Source organism: Anguilla anguilla, chromosome 6 (genome assembly GCF_013347855.1).
Source record: "Anguilla anguilla isolate fAngAng1 chromosome 6, fAngAng1.pri, whole genome shotgun sequence".
NCBI classification, from domain to species: domain Eukaryota; kingdom Metazoa; phylum Chordata; class Actinopteri; order Anguilliformes; family Anguillidae; genus Anguilla; species Anguilla anguilla.
In genome coordinates, this window is record NC_049206.1 from 54,245,319 (window position 1) to 54,260,701 (window position 15,383).

Here is a 15,383-nt window from a genome sequence, read left to right on the forward strand (position 1 = left end):
ACTTGACTGGCACTTGCACGGTGGCTACATAGAACGTGAGCACGGCGTAAGCACGTAGGGGAGAAGGAGGAGAGACAACAAAGCCGTTCAGGAACAGACAAGCGCAAGCACGCTGGACAGACCCTTCGAAGGTAAAGGAACGAAGTGAAGGTAACTGTACTCAGGGAAGTTACCTAAAATAACATAGCGTGCGAAATTGATCATCTGCTCATAAGGCTGTTAGTAGCATAGCTACGCATTGAACCGATATGACACATCGGCTTGTAAACATTTTTACATGTCTAAAAATATTTTCTAGCCTATGGATATTCTTTTTCTTTTCACTGTTTTAATGGAAAAGTCACCCACGCGCACGTCTTTCTGCATTATCTGGCCGGTGTGGAACATGTTTATTTGCTCGTTAGTTAGCTGTAGTGGAAGAAAGAGGACTAATATGAATAAGTATACGTCAAAGATACATTTCATTTATTTTACAATAAAGCACAATATACATTTTACTAAAAGCAAGATATAGCGTCTCCATAATTTTACAAGATAAATGGCGGAACATCTCTCTTAACTGCACATGCTCAGTGTTTGTTTCTATTGAGAGCCATCGGAAACACCTAAGAAATGTAAATTCAGGCGTACTCCAGAATACAATTCAGATGTACTCCTGGCGACCATTAACTAAGGAGGTGGAAACAAAATCTAACAAAAATAAGTTATGTGGTATCCATATTCTCGTAGAGTCTAGTTGTATTCTATTATAGCATTTTGCGGTTCCCCAGTGACACTGTTGTCCCTCTGCCGCTGTGGCCTTTTGTAGGTTATGAATGGCGCAGGAGTTCCTCTGAATTGGTCCATCAGATCCAGCCCTCCGAAGAAGTTCACAAAGATGATCCCCAATTTGGCTGGCATGAAACTGACAAAAAAGTGATGGAATTCACATAATAATTCAAATAACCATTGCACTTCAGGGTCAAAGTTTAACTTCCAGGGATATTATTTCCGGGTTAAATACTTCCAACAAACAATACGACAACAATGTGTGTGACTTGTGATAAACATTGACCTGCTATTCAAAGCCTTTGCTTTTCTTCAAAGTTTTTGTGTAAAACAGACAACACAGTGCTGCAATTAACCAATCTGAGTGCAAACTATGACATCATCACAGAGGCGAAACTCAGGACTGCCTCTCTGGGGGCCTTTTACCCCCTTCAGAGAGTCACAGAGCCTAGTTAGTCTTGCCACTTTACTCTGCATGTGCCTGTCTGTTCCCCTGAAAACTGTAAAATGTACACATGGAAAATGGCCCTTGAGTATAAAGCACCTTTTCAAGGCCACCAGGAAGTACAAACTGCAGGGCAATAGTAAGTACATCTTCTCCCGCAGAATGGCATCCACAATCCTCTTTGCCGCATCCGTCTGGTCTATTATTGGCAGAAATGAAGGCCATCTCAATGAAAAAGAGAGAAAAGAAACTTTTATTTCCCCGTCACTGTTTTGAGGTGTTGTTTTTTCTTTTCAAGCTATTAATTTGTTTTTCAATTTTTGTCTCTGTTTCACCTGGAGCTTACATTTCAGGGAACAGACAGCAGAAGAAGAATACCCCCTACTTCAAGCCAAGGCCTAAATCACTGAGCAAAACCTTGACTAGACATGCGCATTGTCAGTACATTTATAAAAACCCAAGGGCCCATAATACATAAAGCATGACTGAATAAATCCCAAGGGTAAGCTATGTCAATAGGACAGACTGTGGTAAGGGCTGATAACTTACTTTGTCTGGCACCCTCCAAACATTGTTGTATTTATTAAATAAGGGCACACAATGGTTGTTTTGACACCCTCCCTTTTAAGGACGAGAAGCTCCAAGGCAATGGATTCAGCAAAACCGACAGCTGCAAACTTGCTCGCACAATAATCTGTGAACAAAGGTAAATACTGCTGTTTTTTTTTTGTTTTTATACAGTGAGATGAAACAAGGTTTTTTTTACAAGGTGAAACAATTGCCAAAGAGCAGGCCAATTCATAGAGCATGACAATACGCCTCACAGTTTACGAGAAACAAACCAGCTGTACAAGGTTTCTCATAATTGTTTTCGCAGAATGTAACTCATTTGCATTCTGAGAACTGAACAAAAGATATATAGATGATGGAGGTTTTTCAGGGAAAAAAAAAAAACAAACAAGTCAAGTTTGTCAATGCAAGTGAGCGCGGTGACCGATGAGTTTTATGACTTTCTCAGCAGGAGTTATTGCGTGGTGTTACTGAGCTGTCCACAGGGATACAGACACTTGCCTGCCAAACCGTTCATGGCAAGAAGCCCTCCATGGCAGGCCACGGACACAAGGTGGCCATGGTTACGGGACACCATGGCTGGGAGAAAAGCTTTGTAGGTCTGAAAAGTAAAACATCAAAAAAAAACTAAGGGAAAAAAATAATTGGAATTTACGTTAGATAGTCTATTGTTCAATATTGTACCACAAACAAGTTAGTTTATGTCAGGTTTTTTGGCTCTGCTGAAATTAAAGTTCTGAAATTACGAATGTGAAATACTGAAAATAAAATATTATTAAAAAAAAAAAAAAAAAACAATGTTCTCGGGAAATACTTGGAAATGAGACAGACAATGAGGAAGAAGTTTTAAGAAACAAGTAGTAACCACTCACCCAGAAATGGGCAGCTACATTTACCCTCAGCGTTCTGTCGATCAGGTTGTCTGGGGCTTCTGTGAAAAAGTACTTGCCTGTTACCACACCTGCATTGTTCACAAGAATGGACACGTCCCCAACCTCCCTCTTCACCTTATAACCAACAGAAATGACTGTAATTAGTTATGAATGCAAAGTAAATGCAACCAAGGTGAGTCACAAGTAAGAAGATCACAAGGTGAGGAAGGTAGTCACTGGCTGTGTGGGCAAATGCATTGGCAATGCACGTTCCAGCAGTAATTCTCTTTGAATGGTATGGGTGGCACAGCTGTAGCACTGAAATATTATTCAGTGACTAAAATGGGGATGAGAATTTAAAAATAAAAATATATGAATCCACCAATGGATAGAAAGGTATATCTTGCAGTCATTTTACCACTGGTACAGAAGCCTCCTAAAAAAAAGTATACCATGAAACAATCCCTGATATCAAGTTTAGTATACATGAACTCCCTAAATTGTGGATTTTGAGATGGCTGTTTCACTTTACAATGCCAGTGCCGGTGAAAGGATTTACCAGGTCTGCGACTTTGTAGACCTCCGTGCGTCTGCTGCAGTCGCAAGCGTAGGCGTAGACGCGCACGTCCAAAGTCCTCCTCAGCTCCTTGGCCGTCTTCTCCAGGGCCTCCCAGTTGACGTCCCAGAGGACCAAGGTGGCGCCGAGCTGACCCATCTCCTCCGCTATCCGCCTGCCGACGCCGTGGGCGGCTCCCGTTACCAGGACGATCTCCCCTTCCACGTCCTTCCTGGGCGGCTGGACCAGCAGCCGGACGACGGCTTCGAAAAAATAAAAGGCCGCCGCGATAATCAAGTCCACGAAGTCCTTCAGAAACCACAGATTGTAGAGTAACCTCTCCAAGCACTGAATTACTATATTGTGCATCTTGCTTTACTGCTACCTCTCTGCTGTGTGTCTTTGCTTTTGTCCCTCCCTTGGGTGGCAGTCTTGCCTAGGAAATCTCAATTTAGGAAACTGTTATGTTAGGGCTGTTTTCTTCATATTTTTGACCCATTGACATACTTTCTGCTAGTTTCCCCTCCCAAATAAAAAGTCTAAAGGCTACATTCAGATTTACCCCTGTCCTTCTGTCCTTAGTGCTGCTGCCAATACTGTCATCTGAGTGTGATCTATTTTTGGTACCCTATTTCAACTGCGTCACACTGTTGTTTGCTTGACCTGCCACCCAGAGGACGTTCACTTGGAACAGTATCATGATATACCTTCCTCACAATTATCGGTACAGTTGACAGCCCATTCATGAGTGATGAGGGTTTGAATATACACTTGGAGTTTCCAATCCTATGCTTCTCCGTTAATTTAACACACTCGGGGACCACATAAGGTCTTGTCCAATGGGTTGTACTTTCCTGTGAACTTGTCATGTTTTAAAGAAAGAACATGCTTTGTCAGGAATTCCAAACCCCCCTCAGTCCAACAAGTTTTGGATTTGAGTGGTGTGAAGCGCCAGTTTGAGGGGGTTGTCACTGCCAGGTTAATTACCCCCCCCCCCCCCCCACTCAGTTTTTTGGCTTACCTGGCCTGCCTTTCTGCTGCCCTTTGAGGAGGCTGAAGGTGGGGTTGATGTGATTGCATTCTGGGGTTTGGGGTGCCACCAACTATAACACCCCCCCCCCCCCACAACAATGGGTGCCCCTCCACACAGTTGGCGCCCTAGGGTAACGTCACATATGTAATCGCATATGTAAAGCGTTGTTCTGCCACTTCTATGTAAAAAAGCGACTTGATTATATATGCGCCTATGCCTAGAACCGAACACCGACACTGTCTGACCTGCTTCAGCAGTTCAAAGAATTCCCAATGGACAGGGCTATCAATTAAATTATCATGGATTTTCGCATTGTAGGTGCAAGATGTTTTCTGATCTTTAAACAAAACATCAGATTTTTCACTGAATTTGTTTATAAGATTTGCCAAAACAAATGATTTAGATAAAATATTAAATTTACAGTATTTTGAACGTAAACATTTGCCCCGTGTGCACCACGAATTCTGCTTGGACATGGCTTGGACAAGTGTTTTCACCAGGATCTGGGTGATCAAAAAATTGCCAGGCTGAATCATATTTTTCTGCAAACTTTGCAAAGTACATAAACTTGTATTTCTCCAAGCATAGTATGGTTGGGGATGTAGCTCAGTGGTAGAGCGCATGCTTTGCATGTATGAGGCCCCGGGTTCAATCCCCGGCATCTCCACACTTCGTTTTTGCGATACACTACTCAATTATATGCAGTGGACACTAGATTCAAGTTGATTAAAGTCTTTGCACAATACATTTTCCTAAGGTGTCTTGCTATCAAGCTTCTCTATAGTGAGCAGATTTATGCAATAGATTCAACATAAACGACGTGCTTGCAACGTTAAGCACATGTGTCCTACGTCATACCGTTGTGTGCAGACGCTGGTAACCAGGGAGAGCGGATGTTTACAGAAATGTCTGCCGCAAAACTACAGTAGTCGCGGGTGATCGAAAAGACAAATATTATTTCCAGAGAGCACAAAGCTTGCTTCTGCCATTTCTCAAATCGAAGCCCATGCTGCTAATGTTTAACGTGTTTAACGTTTGCTTGGAATCTACTAAACACCATATGAAGTTCCAGTCATGCAGCTAAAACATCTGAAAACGCTTCTAATCCCCCAGGTAAGTTTTGACGTCGCTAGCTAGTTAGATAGCTAGCTAAAACTGAGGTATTTTCTCGAATCAGTGCCAGTAGTTGAGCTCGATCTGCCAAAGAACCGTTTGGTTGGAAAGACCGTGAAACCAGCTAACCAGTAAAGCAATAGCTAGCTAACAGTTACTGTCGGCTCGTGTGAGCTTGCCATCCACTGTCTAATGCTCAGCTTGTTAGCTGGTCGTACTAACATACACACCTATTTATTCCAGTACTACTAGCTACCTCTGCCCTTACCGCGGTGTCATTGGAAAGTTAGTCAGCTTTCTTGGCTGACGCGTTGGTGTTTTGTTTTCATGTAGGATGGAGCTGCTAAAGTGACTTGCATGGCCTGGGCGCCGAATAACGGGAAGTTTGCGGTGTGCACTGTGGATAGAGTGGTCTTACTTTATGATGAACAGGGAGAAAGACGAGACAAGTTTTCCACTAAACCTGCGGACTCAAAGGTAACATCAATGTTGTGAGATTTTTATTTATTTATTTAACATTTTTTTTTACAAACTCTCTTTTTTTACTTATTTATTTTGCTCGTTTCATACACAGTGGGCACAGGGTTTTGAACGGACACGCAAGGTTTCTCCATAAAATAGACAGGTCTATACCAGACAGGATGGAAAGATACTAGATTTCTTAAAAAACGTCTATAAAAACGAGATGAGAAACATAATCTTGTAGATTTAGTTTCCTCTCAAGAAGGGTTTAGTTTTATTTAAAATGCTTTCTTATATGTTGATTATAGTATGTTTCCAGTCAAACATTGAGATGGAATGCCCCTTAGAATCTTGAAACTGAAACCCAATGTGAGATGATAAATGTTATTTATTGATATTTCACATATTGTTTCTTTTTCAGTATGGAAAGAAAAGTTATGTTGTCAAGTCCATGGCATTTTCTCCTGACTCAACAAAAATTGCCATAGCACAAACCGACAACATTATTTATGTTTACAAAATTGGAGAGGAATGGTGAGTTGTCAATATTTTGGATTTTGACTACAATATGTTGAATATAGAACCCGGTATTTTGTCTAAATACATTTGCATCAGCCTTTTGAGTCTCCATTTGTATGTTCTTCAAAGGTAGTTTTTAAAAAATTTTGACTTTTAGGTAAACCTGTAGAAATAGTAAAAGTTGACTGAATGATGAGAAAATAGACCTCAATGGAGTGGTTCAAGTAGGAGATGAGTTTGAAATCCTATTATCTCTAAGTGAATTCATATGACTCGGTAAATCTTTGGAGTTCTGCTTATGAAATGAGAAAGACAGTGGATATTGACTTTATTCTGTTCTTCACTTCACAGGGGTGAGAAAAAGGTCATCTGCAATAAGTTTGTGCAGACAGTAAGTGTTTTAATATCCTTGATTTAATTGGCTACCCTTACAAAATCAAATAATAATTCCCATAGCCATTAATACTATCTGAGATATTAACAGAGTTGTGATATTAACTGGAATTATTATATTATTACATATGACACCTGACTATGATTTTGACAGTAATAGGAATAATATTGTGACAATATTGAGCACACTTTATCCATTCCATAAAAATAAGTAATTTGTGTATGTAGCCATTAATTCTATATTTGTTTAGATGTTTTTTCATTCCTTGCTGGGTCTTTGTTTCGTAGAGTGCTGTAACCTGTTTGCTGTGGCCTGCCGAACATGCTATTATTTTTGGATTAGCTGAGGGGAAGGTAGGTTTTCTTCTCACAAATCTATTAAATTGACTTTATTTCATAATTGTTCTTCGTGAGGTCCGTTGGGCCCACTCTGTTTAATTTACATTCCAATGAACAAACATGGAGATTTAATCTCACAGTTTGTTTACCGTGCAAACAAATCAAACGTTGTTAAAGGGTATCCATGTTGTCACAATTACTTCATCTTTACCTGGCAAATTTTTTTCAGGTTCGTCTCGCCAACACAAAAACGAATAAGTCGTCCACGATATACGGAACAGAGTCCTATGTGGTTTCACTGACGTCAAAGTATGTATCCTGTTCTCTCACTAATAACTGCGGTCCTGGACAGCTAGCAGCTAGCATTGCACCTCTGTTATAAATGCTGTGCATCCCTCACCTGCTGCCCGTCGCCCTCTCTGATAGCGTCTCTGGGAAGGGGATACTCTCGGGCCACGCGGACGGAACGGTGGTTCGCTACTTTTTCGACGACGAAGGTTCCGGCGAATCCCAGGTACGACCTCAAGTGCCGGGGCTTCTGAAATGAAGTCACAACATTTAGAACGTTAGAATATGTATCGAGGAGAGCGTACTGGTCACACCATCGTAGGTTGTCAACAAGATAAGAGTCAATGAATGTAGAAAGTATAAATACATAAAGATATGCATGAGGACAGCCGTGTAGACACGAAACACACAGGATGCAAGTGTAAGAGAACATAACCATCTCCCTGTCCAGTTGTGTCTGGATTAATTCTGGGGTCTCATTACATTCATGCGGTGTAATCAGAAGTTAGACGATGCCATTGGCATCACTACGCCATTGTGACAAGATTGAGTGTGTTGGTTTAAAGTTAGTTTGCTCAAAAATAGCATGTCCTTAACTGTGTGTTGATTGCTACTGTTCCCCCATGTCCACTGAAGGGCAAATTGCTGACACACCCATGTCCACCGTATGCTTTGGCATGGAGCGCAAACAGCATCATCGTGGCGGGATGCGACAAGAAGATTGTAGCCTACGGGAAGGAAGGTCATGTGATCCAGACCTTCGACTACAGCCGGGATGGCTCGGAGAAGGAGTTCACTGTGGCGGCCACAAGTCCCAGCGGCCAGTCTGTGGTCCTCGGCAGCTACAATAGGTCAGTCCCCATATGACCTCTGTGAACGTCCACGGGATTAGCGTTAGCAGTCAGTACTGTGTCCAGTCTAACTGCAGTGGGCTTTCTTATTGTCCGTTTGTCATTTCAACAATTGTTCATTTACTCTCCTTTCTTACACTGCAATGCACTCACGGTTTGTCGTTTGAATTTAATTAAATCCACTTCAAAAGAAGGAGGGGGAAAAAACACTTGGTTAATTTTCCTTTTAACAATGAGGGCAAACTGCATTGTGGGTAGACTGAATCAGCCCTTCAGTCTGCGACCTAGCATGACCTGCCTTTTTAAGCTGATCCCTCAAACTTGTTTTTGCAGACTGCGAGTTTTCAACTGGAGCCCGCGGAAAGGATTATGGGACGAGGCGCCTTCGAAGGAGATCCCCAACCTGTACACTATCACCGCCCTGGCCTGGAAGAGAGACGGCTCCCGGCTCTGTGCGGTGAGCCAGTATCCGCTTACAAAAGTCACTGTTCAGCCAATGACAACAACAGCAGATTGTCTATTGCAGATAACGTACAAAAAACAAGAAACAAGAAATTAACAAGAAGGGTAGTTGTTTGTATTTGGGCAAGCCCTCTCTTCCCCCTACCCCCATGGCTGAAAGATTGGTACAGCAAAGTTGTCCGCTGCCATTTGACGAATTTGTGTCGGTGGCTGGTTTTGGCTGGTGTCTGTGCTCAGGGTACACTGTGTGGAGGAGTGGAGCAGTTCGACTGCTGCCTACGGAGGAGCATCTACAAAAATAAATTTGAGATGACGTACGTCGGTCTGAGTCAGGTAAGTTCTGCCGTCCTACCGAGTTCATTAAGTGTGCATTAAAGTGCGTGAGTGTGAAATGGTGCTTGTGCAAGCTGTTGCAATTGGTAGTTACTTTGTTCAAATGGATTTCTTATTGTAGAAAATTACAGAAATAAATTGATCTCACCTAAAATAAAAATAGTCAGTACAACATTGAAAAACACAAAATATGGTCTGTCTTTCCAAACACCGTTTGAAATAATTTTCCTTTGCCCACAAACACAGGGGTGTCAAACTCCAGTCCTTGAATGGCCATAGCGTCTAACTAGCTTTTGCGGTTTCCCTTCAATCGACAGCCAATTTAGGCCTTAGAAACAGGGACTCTTTAGCCAACCAGTAATCAAATTATTCGCCTAATTAGTAAATTAGGCCAGAAACAGTCAGACACTGCAGCCCTGCGGCCCCGGAGTCTGACGAACCTGCGGCACGACCTTGCCTTGACCCCCGTGCTCAGTGCTGCTCTGTCCCAACGCTGACGCTGACGGTCACACGCCCCTCGCAGGTCATAGTGAAGAACCTCTCCTCGGGGACGCGCGTGGTGCTGAAGTCCCACTACGGCTACGAGATCGACGAGGTGAAGATCATGGGGAAGGACCGCTTCCTCGTGGCCCACACCTCCAGCACCCTGCTTCTGGGAGATCTGGGCTCCAACAAACTCAGCGAGGTAGGAGCTCCGCCCCGCCTGGACTGTCTTATTGATCACTCCGCAGTATTACAGGCTCTTAGGAGCGGTCTCCTTGCGGATACAAAAAACGCTGACATCAGTAAAAATCTCCGGGGCGCAAGCGCTGTGCACTTGAGTAATTATTCGGTGTGAATTAGATTTTCCGTCATCCCGACAAAATTTGTGCTCGCACACCATGAAAGGCTCCCATTTACATAATCACACGGACCTTTCCAGGGGCAGAATTTTCTGTTTTATTTAACGTATTTTAAAATATGAAAAATCAAAACAAAACCAGTCACACGCAATTTGCGATTTACAGTGCAGTCGTTTAGCAGATGCATTTAGCCAGAGGCGCCTCACGGAAGCGCGTTTCACACGAATGTCTTCCCGAGGCGCAGAAGGCCACTGCGTTTGCCTGCTCTCTCAAGCAGGCGAGAACGGCTCAGATGTTGGTGGAGTGCACTTCCAAATTGCTCCATTATAAGTTCCGAGGACCCGTTTAAAGAAAAAGAAAAAAAAAGCCGTTGTAATTAAAAGTTCAAGGGCTGTCACGGTTCAGTGCGCTAACGCCGCTTTAATTGAGAGTTTCTGAGGAGCCGTCGCCGGCGCGTGAGCGGGGTTTTAAATGGCGGCCGCGGTAACGGCGGACGCTGCCGTCTGCGAGCGTGACGCGGCGTAAAGAGAGAGGAGCCGCCGAGGTAAACGATGGCCCTGATTTTGTTTTTTAGGTGGCGTGGCAGGGCTCCGGGGGAAACGAGAAGTTCTTCTTCGAAAACGAAACGGTGAGATGTCTGGGGTTGTTTTTATTTTCTATTTTTGTTTAATGCCCTTTGCAATTTGGCGGCTTTAACGGCAATTTTGAATCCGCACTGCGCCTCTCTCAGGTGTGCATGATATTCAACGCCGGCGAGCTGACCCTGGTGGAGTACGGAAACAATGAGATCCTGGGATCTGTGCGCACTGAGTTCATGAACCCACATCTCATCAGGTCGGCCACTTCTGCACATTCTCTGTGTCTTTATTAACTTCAGAGTGCATCTTCACATTCTGTGTGTCTTTATTAACTTCAGAGTGCATCTTCACATTCTGTGTGTCTTTATTAACTTCAGAGTGCATCTTCACATTCTCTGTGTCTTTATTAACTTCAGAGTGCTGTGGGTAAAATCAAACACGTTAGCTTAGATTGTTTAAACCAGTGAGATGCGCAGGGTCTTGTTAAAATCTGAATGACCTAACACCAGAACAGTTGTGTCTGCATTTTGTATGTAATGTGGACGTGATTTTCAGGGACTTGCTCAGAGTGCTGTGCCAGGCAGTATCCACCAGGTGGCACTGTTGACCTGCAGTGTGAGAAACGTCAAAGTGGAGGGAAAGCTTTGTAATGAACTGTCATGTCAGTCTTTGCCGAACGAAGTCGGTTATTACAAATGCGCACTAATGTATTCAGGCTGTCAGAGTTGTCAGCGTTTTTTTTTTTTTTTTTTGCTTTGTCTTTCCTTGTAATGTCAGGGTTGACCGGTTCCTTGCTTCAGGTTTTTAATATTGCATTCCCGATTCGTCCCTGTCTGTCAGCTCATGCATGTGTTTACATCCGCAGTGTTCGTCTGAATGAAAGGAAACAGAGAGGCGTTGAAGACAACAAAAAGTTAGCCTACCTAATCGACATCAAGACCATAGCTATCGGTAAGAGTCTCATCGGGCCTGAACATGATGCTGTCAGGAAAGCTTTTTGTCTCATCTTCCATCACGTTTCCCCATTACACATCAGTTTCCCAATGCTTCAGTTCCCCAGATTTAAGGGTGACTAACTCAGGAACTAGTGGCCAGGCGTGTAGCAGTCATGATGAATCAGTCATTGTCTAGTCGTAATTTTTGCAATGGTATATTTGCAAATGTTAAAATAGACAAAGTAACAATCTATATTTGTGAAACCATATTATGATATAGTAATCACTTATTTTATTTGTTTTTTATGTAAAAGCATGAAAGCAAAACACCGTCATTAATTTTCCATATAATTATCATATATATAAACAATTAATTGAATATTCCATATAATTATGTTTGACAGGGGCCCCGTAATTTGAAATTATTCTTTGTGTAATTATTCAAAATTGATTTTTCAAATATTAAAGATGACACTTTTTGGTCATATTAAAATTTAAAACTCCATTTTTTGTAATGGGGAATCATAAACCTGCACATAATGGCTGAGTGTGCACGTGCACGTGCACGCTCGCACACACACACACACACACACACACACAAATGCAGCCCCCCAGCGATGACATAATTCATCTTCACACATAATTTCATAATAATGTATGAAGAGCCCTTCAGAAGTATTGATTTATTCCGGGGTTGATAGATCATCATTAGTCTAGTCGAGGTTTCCCGAAAAAACGCACCATTCAAATGAACTCTTTGAATGTCCCAGTCTTGTGGGGACTATTGTGTTGAACAGTACCTTTATTTTTTCCCTTTTTTATATTTTATGCAATGTAAAAAAAAACAAAAAAATTTTTTAAAAGTGCTTTTTGAAACGGAGATAAAAGCGGCCGGTTTTGGAGTCAGAGATAAGGGTTTGGATCCGGCGCGTGTCCCGTCCCGAAGCTGCCTTTCAATTAGGGGCTGACCCGGGTGCGGCGGCGTGGAGCCAGAGCCGGACCGGCCCGGCGCGGGGACCATCTGCCGGCACGCCGCCCGCTTTCGGCGCTAATTAAGTCCGAGCATGTCCCTCCGTCTTTTTTTTTCAGGTGGTGAAAATGAGAAATAACGTCCGTCCAATTTATTTCCTCTGACTCACAGGAGCGTGTCCCCCCCCCCCCCGTCTGTGTGTTCTTTTAAACGTGGTCAGGAGAAAAAGGTGTAAATTAGAAATGCCTTTTTTGGAGCTCCGTTTTCTGTGCTTCTCGTTTTTTGCGCAGCGAAAAAAAAAAAATGGCTACTCTTCCCCTTCTCCGTGTCGTTCCTGAGCGATCGGTATGTTTCTGTGGGAGGAGCTGAGGACAGATGTATGTGCACCGTGATAAGTGCCAAATCGCAGATCTCGTTTCTGCATACGTTACATTTATGTGTGCAGCATGGCGTTGCTGTTGACCTGTGCAGATGCAATATCGCGGATGTGTCAGCTCCACACGCAGCTCACGGAGTCTTGACCTTGTGAGAGGAGTGGAGCGGAGCTCCTGCATCTGCATTCCTGCTAATGGTCTGCCCTTCGCGTCCCCCGCAGTGGACCTGGCTGTCGGGTGTAACCTGGGCACCGTCAGCCACGATTCCAAGATCGACTGGCTGGAGCTGAACGAGACAGGCCGCAAGCTGCTGTTCAGGGACAAGAAGCTGCGGGTGAGAGAGGCCTCCCCAAAATACTTTGATCTGAAGACCTGACATTCGTGCATGTTTTAGGACCTTACATCCTAGTGTTTTGCAGGACCTTATGCTCTTGCAGATTGTAAGACCTAATAGTGATGTGCATTGCAGGACCTTACACACTTATGTATTGTAGGGGCCTCACACACTTGTGCATTGTGGGGCCTTACACACTTGTGCATTGTGGGCCCTTACACACTTGTGCATTGTGGGGCCTTACACACTGTGCATTGTGGGGCTTGGAAGGGCATTATATCATTATATGCTTTTCTTATGGTCTGTTTTCTGAAATGAACTGGTTCAGAAGAAGGGGGATTTGCTTATGTGTACACGAGTGGGTACGTGCATACTTAAATATTTCTGTGCATAATGGAGATCACTGTGTCTGCGTTTCCATGAGCGGCGATGGCGAGGTGACACTCTGGCGTTTCCTCTCCCAGCTGCACCTGTTCGACATCGGGGGCGGGCTGAAGAGCACGGTGCTCAGCTTCTGCTCGTACGTCCAGTGGGTGCCGGGCAGCGACGTGGTGGTGGCGCAGAACCGGGGCAGCCTGTGCGTGTGGTACAACATCGACAGCCCCGAGAGGGTCACCATGTTCCCCCTGCGCGTGAGTGGCCCCCCTGCTCCCGCCGAGCCGCCGCGGACACCGCCTCCGTCCGCGCGTGAAACTCGCTCTCCCTCGCACGCCCGCGCGCTCCCTACGTGAGCCTGACGCGGAGAGAGGACTCCTGATTTTTGTTCCTTTCTGTCCCGTTTGCGTGAAGGGCGACATCGTGGATCTGGAGAGGAGCAACGGCAAGACGGAGGTGATCGTGACTGAGGGGGTCAACACCGTCTCCTACACTCTGGACGAGGGCCTGATTGAGTTTGGGACCGCCATCGACGACGGAGACTATTACAGGTAAACGGGTTACATTTACTCACACATTGAGTGTATGCAGACTAGCATAGACTCATGTGACATTGCTATGCAGTGCAATTTTAATTAAATTTAATATGAATTGATAAATAGCGTATATTAATCTTGTGTAAGTGTCATGTCAGATGTTAATCCACAGTTGAGAGTTGGTCCAATGGGCAGAACCTTTGTAAGTTAATAAAAGTGTTTGATACTAATGGACGGTCACCATTTTGTGAGGAATTTCGCAGAGGAAGACAGAATAAAAGTGTGCCAGTACACTGACACATAGCTCAATTGTTTTATAGACTCACAGGGTCCAGTTTCAGTGTTCGCTGCGTACTCTGTCTTTCTCCTCCGTGCTGTGTTTGCACACAGCCCAGTAAAGACTAGTGTCACCCTCGCTGTGCGTGGCAGTTACCCGGTACGGCCTCTAGAGCGCTAACGGTTTCCTGTTCCGTGTCGCGGGGTCAGAGCCACGGCGTTCCTGGAGACGCTGGAGATGTCGGCGGAGACGGAGGCCATGTGGAAGACCCTGAGCAGGCTGTCCCTGGAGGGGCGGCAGCTGCACATCGCCGAGAGGTCAGAGCACGGACCGCCCGCGCGGCTACGCTACGCACACACGCCGCGCGTCTACGCTACGCACACACGCCGCACGGCTACGCTACGCACACACGCCGCACCTCTACACTACGCACACACGCCGCACGTCTACACTACGCACACACGCCGCGCGGCTACGCTACGCACACACGCCGCGCGGCTACACTACGCACACACCGCACGTCTACACTACGCACACACGCCGCGCGGCTACGCTACGCACACACGCCGCACGTCTACACTACGCACACACGCCGCACCTCTACACTACGCACACACGCCGCGCGGCTACGCTACGCACACACGCCGCGCGGCTACGCTACGCACACACGCCGCGCGGCTACACTACGCACACACCGCACGTCTACACTACGCACACACCGCACATCTACCTTACGCACACACGCTGCACGTCTACGCTACGCACACACCGCACATCTACCTTACGCACACACGCCGCACGTCTACACTACGCACATACCGCACGTCTACACTACGCACACACGCTGCGCGGCTACGCTACGCACACACCGCACGTCTACACTACGCACACACGCCGCACGTCTACACTACGCACACACGCCGCACGTCTACACTACGCACACACGCCGCACGTCTACACTACGCACACACGCCGCACGTCTACACTACGCACACACGCCGCACGTCTACACTACGCACACACGCCGCACGTCTACACTACGCACACACCGCACCTCTCTGCGCTCGAGCGGGAGGGAAGAGAGATGAAACCCAGCTCCTCAAACATCTGTCTTCTGTCGGGATGTGTAGTCTAAAAGAATTATCAGGACTCGATGGG

General features: G+C 45.2%; 2 protein-coding genes, 1 long non-coding RNA gene and 1 other non-coding gene across 5 annotated transcripts in view; 3 read left to right on the top strand and 1 right to left on the bottom strand.

The window, feature by feature from the left end:
- The first annotated feature begins 12 nt into the window (after nt 1–12).
- Nucleotides 13–1,060, top strand: LOC118229769. Of its 2 annotated transcripts, none has more exons than XR_004765725.1 (2): nt 13–131; nt 809–1,060. It is a non-coding gene; the product is annotated as an uncharacterized LOC118229769 (long non-coding RNA). The 2 variants fall into 2 exon arrangements; XR_004765726.1 differs by having other exon boundaries at nt 66–150.
- Nucleotides 443–3,830, bottom strand: si:dkey-221h15.4 (epidermal retinol dehydrogenase 2). Its single transcript, XM_035422103.1, has 6 exons — nt 3,215–3,830; nt 2,656–2,790; nt 2,285–2,384; nt 1,763–1,907; nt 1,313–1,438; nt 443–904 (listed from the first exon to the last, which is right to left on the bottom strand). Exons 1-6 carry the CDS (start codon nt 3,578–3,580, stop codon nt 733–735), a joined length of 1,044 nt encoding a protein of 347 aa, XP_035277994.1. The 5' UTR covers nt 3,581–3,830; the 3' UTR covers nt 443–732.
- Nucleotides 3,831–4,839: 1,009 nt separating this feature from the next.
- trnaa-ugc lies at nt 4,840–4,911 on the top strand. The gene has a single exon. It is a non-coding gene; the product is annotated as a tRNA-Ala (tRNA).
- Nucleotides 4,912–5,098: 187 nt separating this feature from the next.
- The window catches only part of ift172 (intraflagellar transport 172), a 36,114-nt gene continuing 25,829 nt past the window's right edge, over nt 5,099–15,383 (top strand). Inside the window, exons 1-18 of the mRNA XM_035423355.1 lie at nt 5,099–5,357; nt 5,691–5,834; nt 6,241–6,353; nt 6,690–6,729; nt 7,020–7,085; nt 7,300–7,379; nt 7,497–7,584; nt 7,995–8,209; nt 8,543–8,666; nt 8,909–9,004; nt 9,528–9,689; nt 10,421–10,474; nt 10,577–10,680; nt 11,290–11,375; nt 12,925–13,037; nt 13,502–13,669; nt 13,827–13,963; nt 14,435–14,542. Coding sequence (XP_035279246.1) covers nt 5,319–5,357; nt 5,691–5,834; nt 6,241–6,353; nt 6,690–6,729; nt 7,020–7,085; nt 7,300–7,379; nt 7,497–7,584; nt 7,995–8,209; nt 8,543–8,666; nt 8,909–9,004; nt 9,528–9,689; nt 10,421–10,474; nt 10,577–10,680; nt 11,290–11,375; nt 12,925–13,037; nt 13,502–13,669; nt 13,827–13,963; nt 14,435–14,542 — 1,937 coding nt within the window. The 5' untranslated portion in view covers nt 5,099–5,318. The remainder of the gene's footprint in view (nt 5,358–5,690; nt 5,835–6,240; nt 6,354–6,689; nt 6,730–7,019; nt 7,086–7,299; nt 7,380–7,496; nt 7,585–7,994; nt 8,210–8,542; nt 8,667–8,908; nt 9,005–9,527; nt 9,690–10,420; nt 10,475–10,576; nt 10,681–11,289; nt 11,376–12,924; nt 13,038–13,501; nt 13,670–13,826; nt 13,964–14,434; nt 14,543–15,383) is intronic.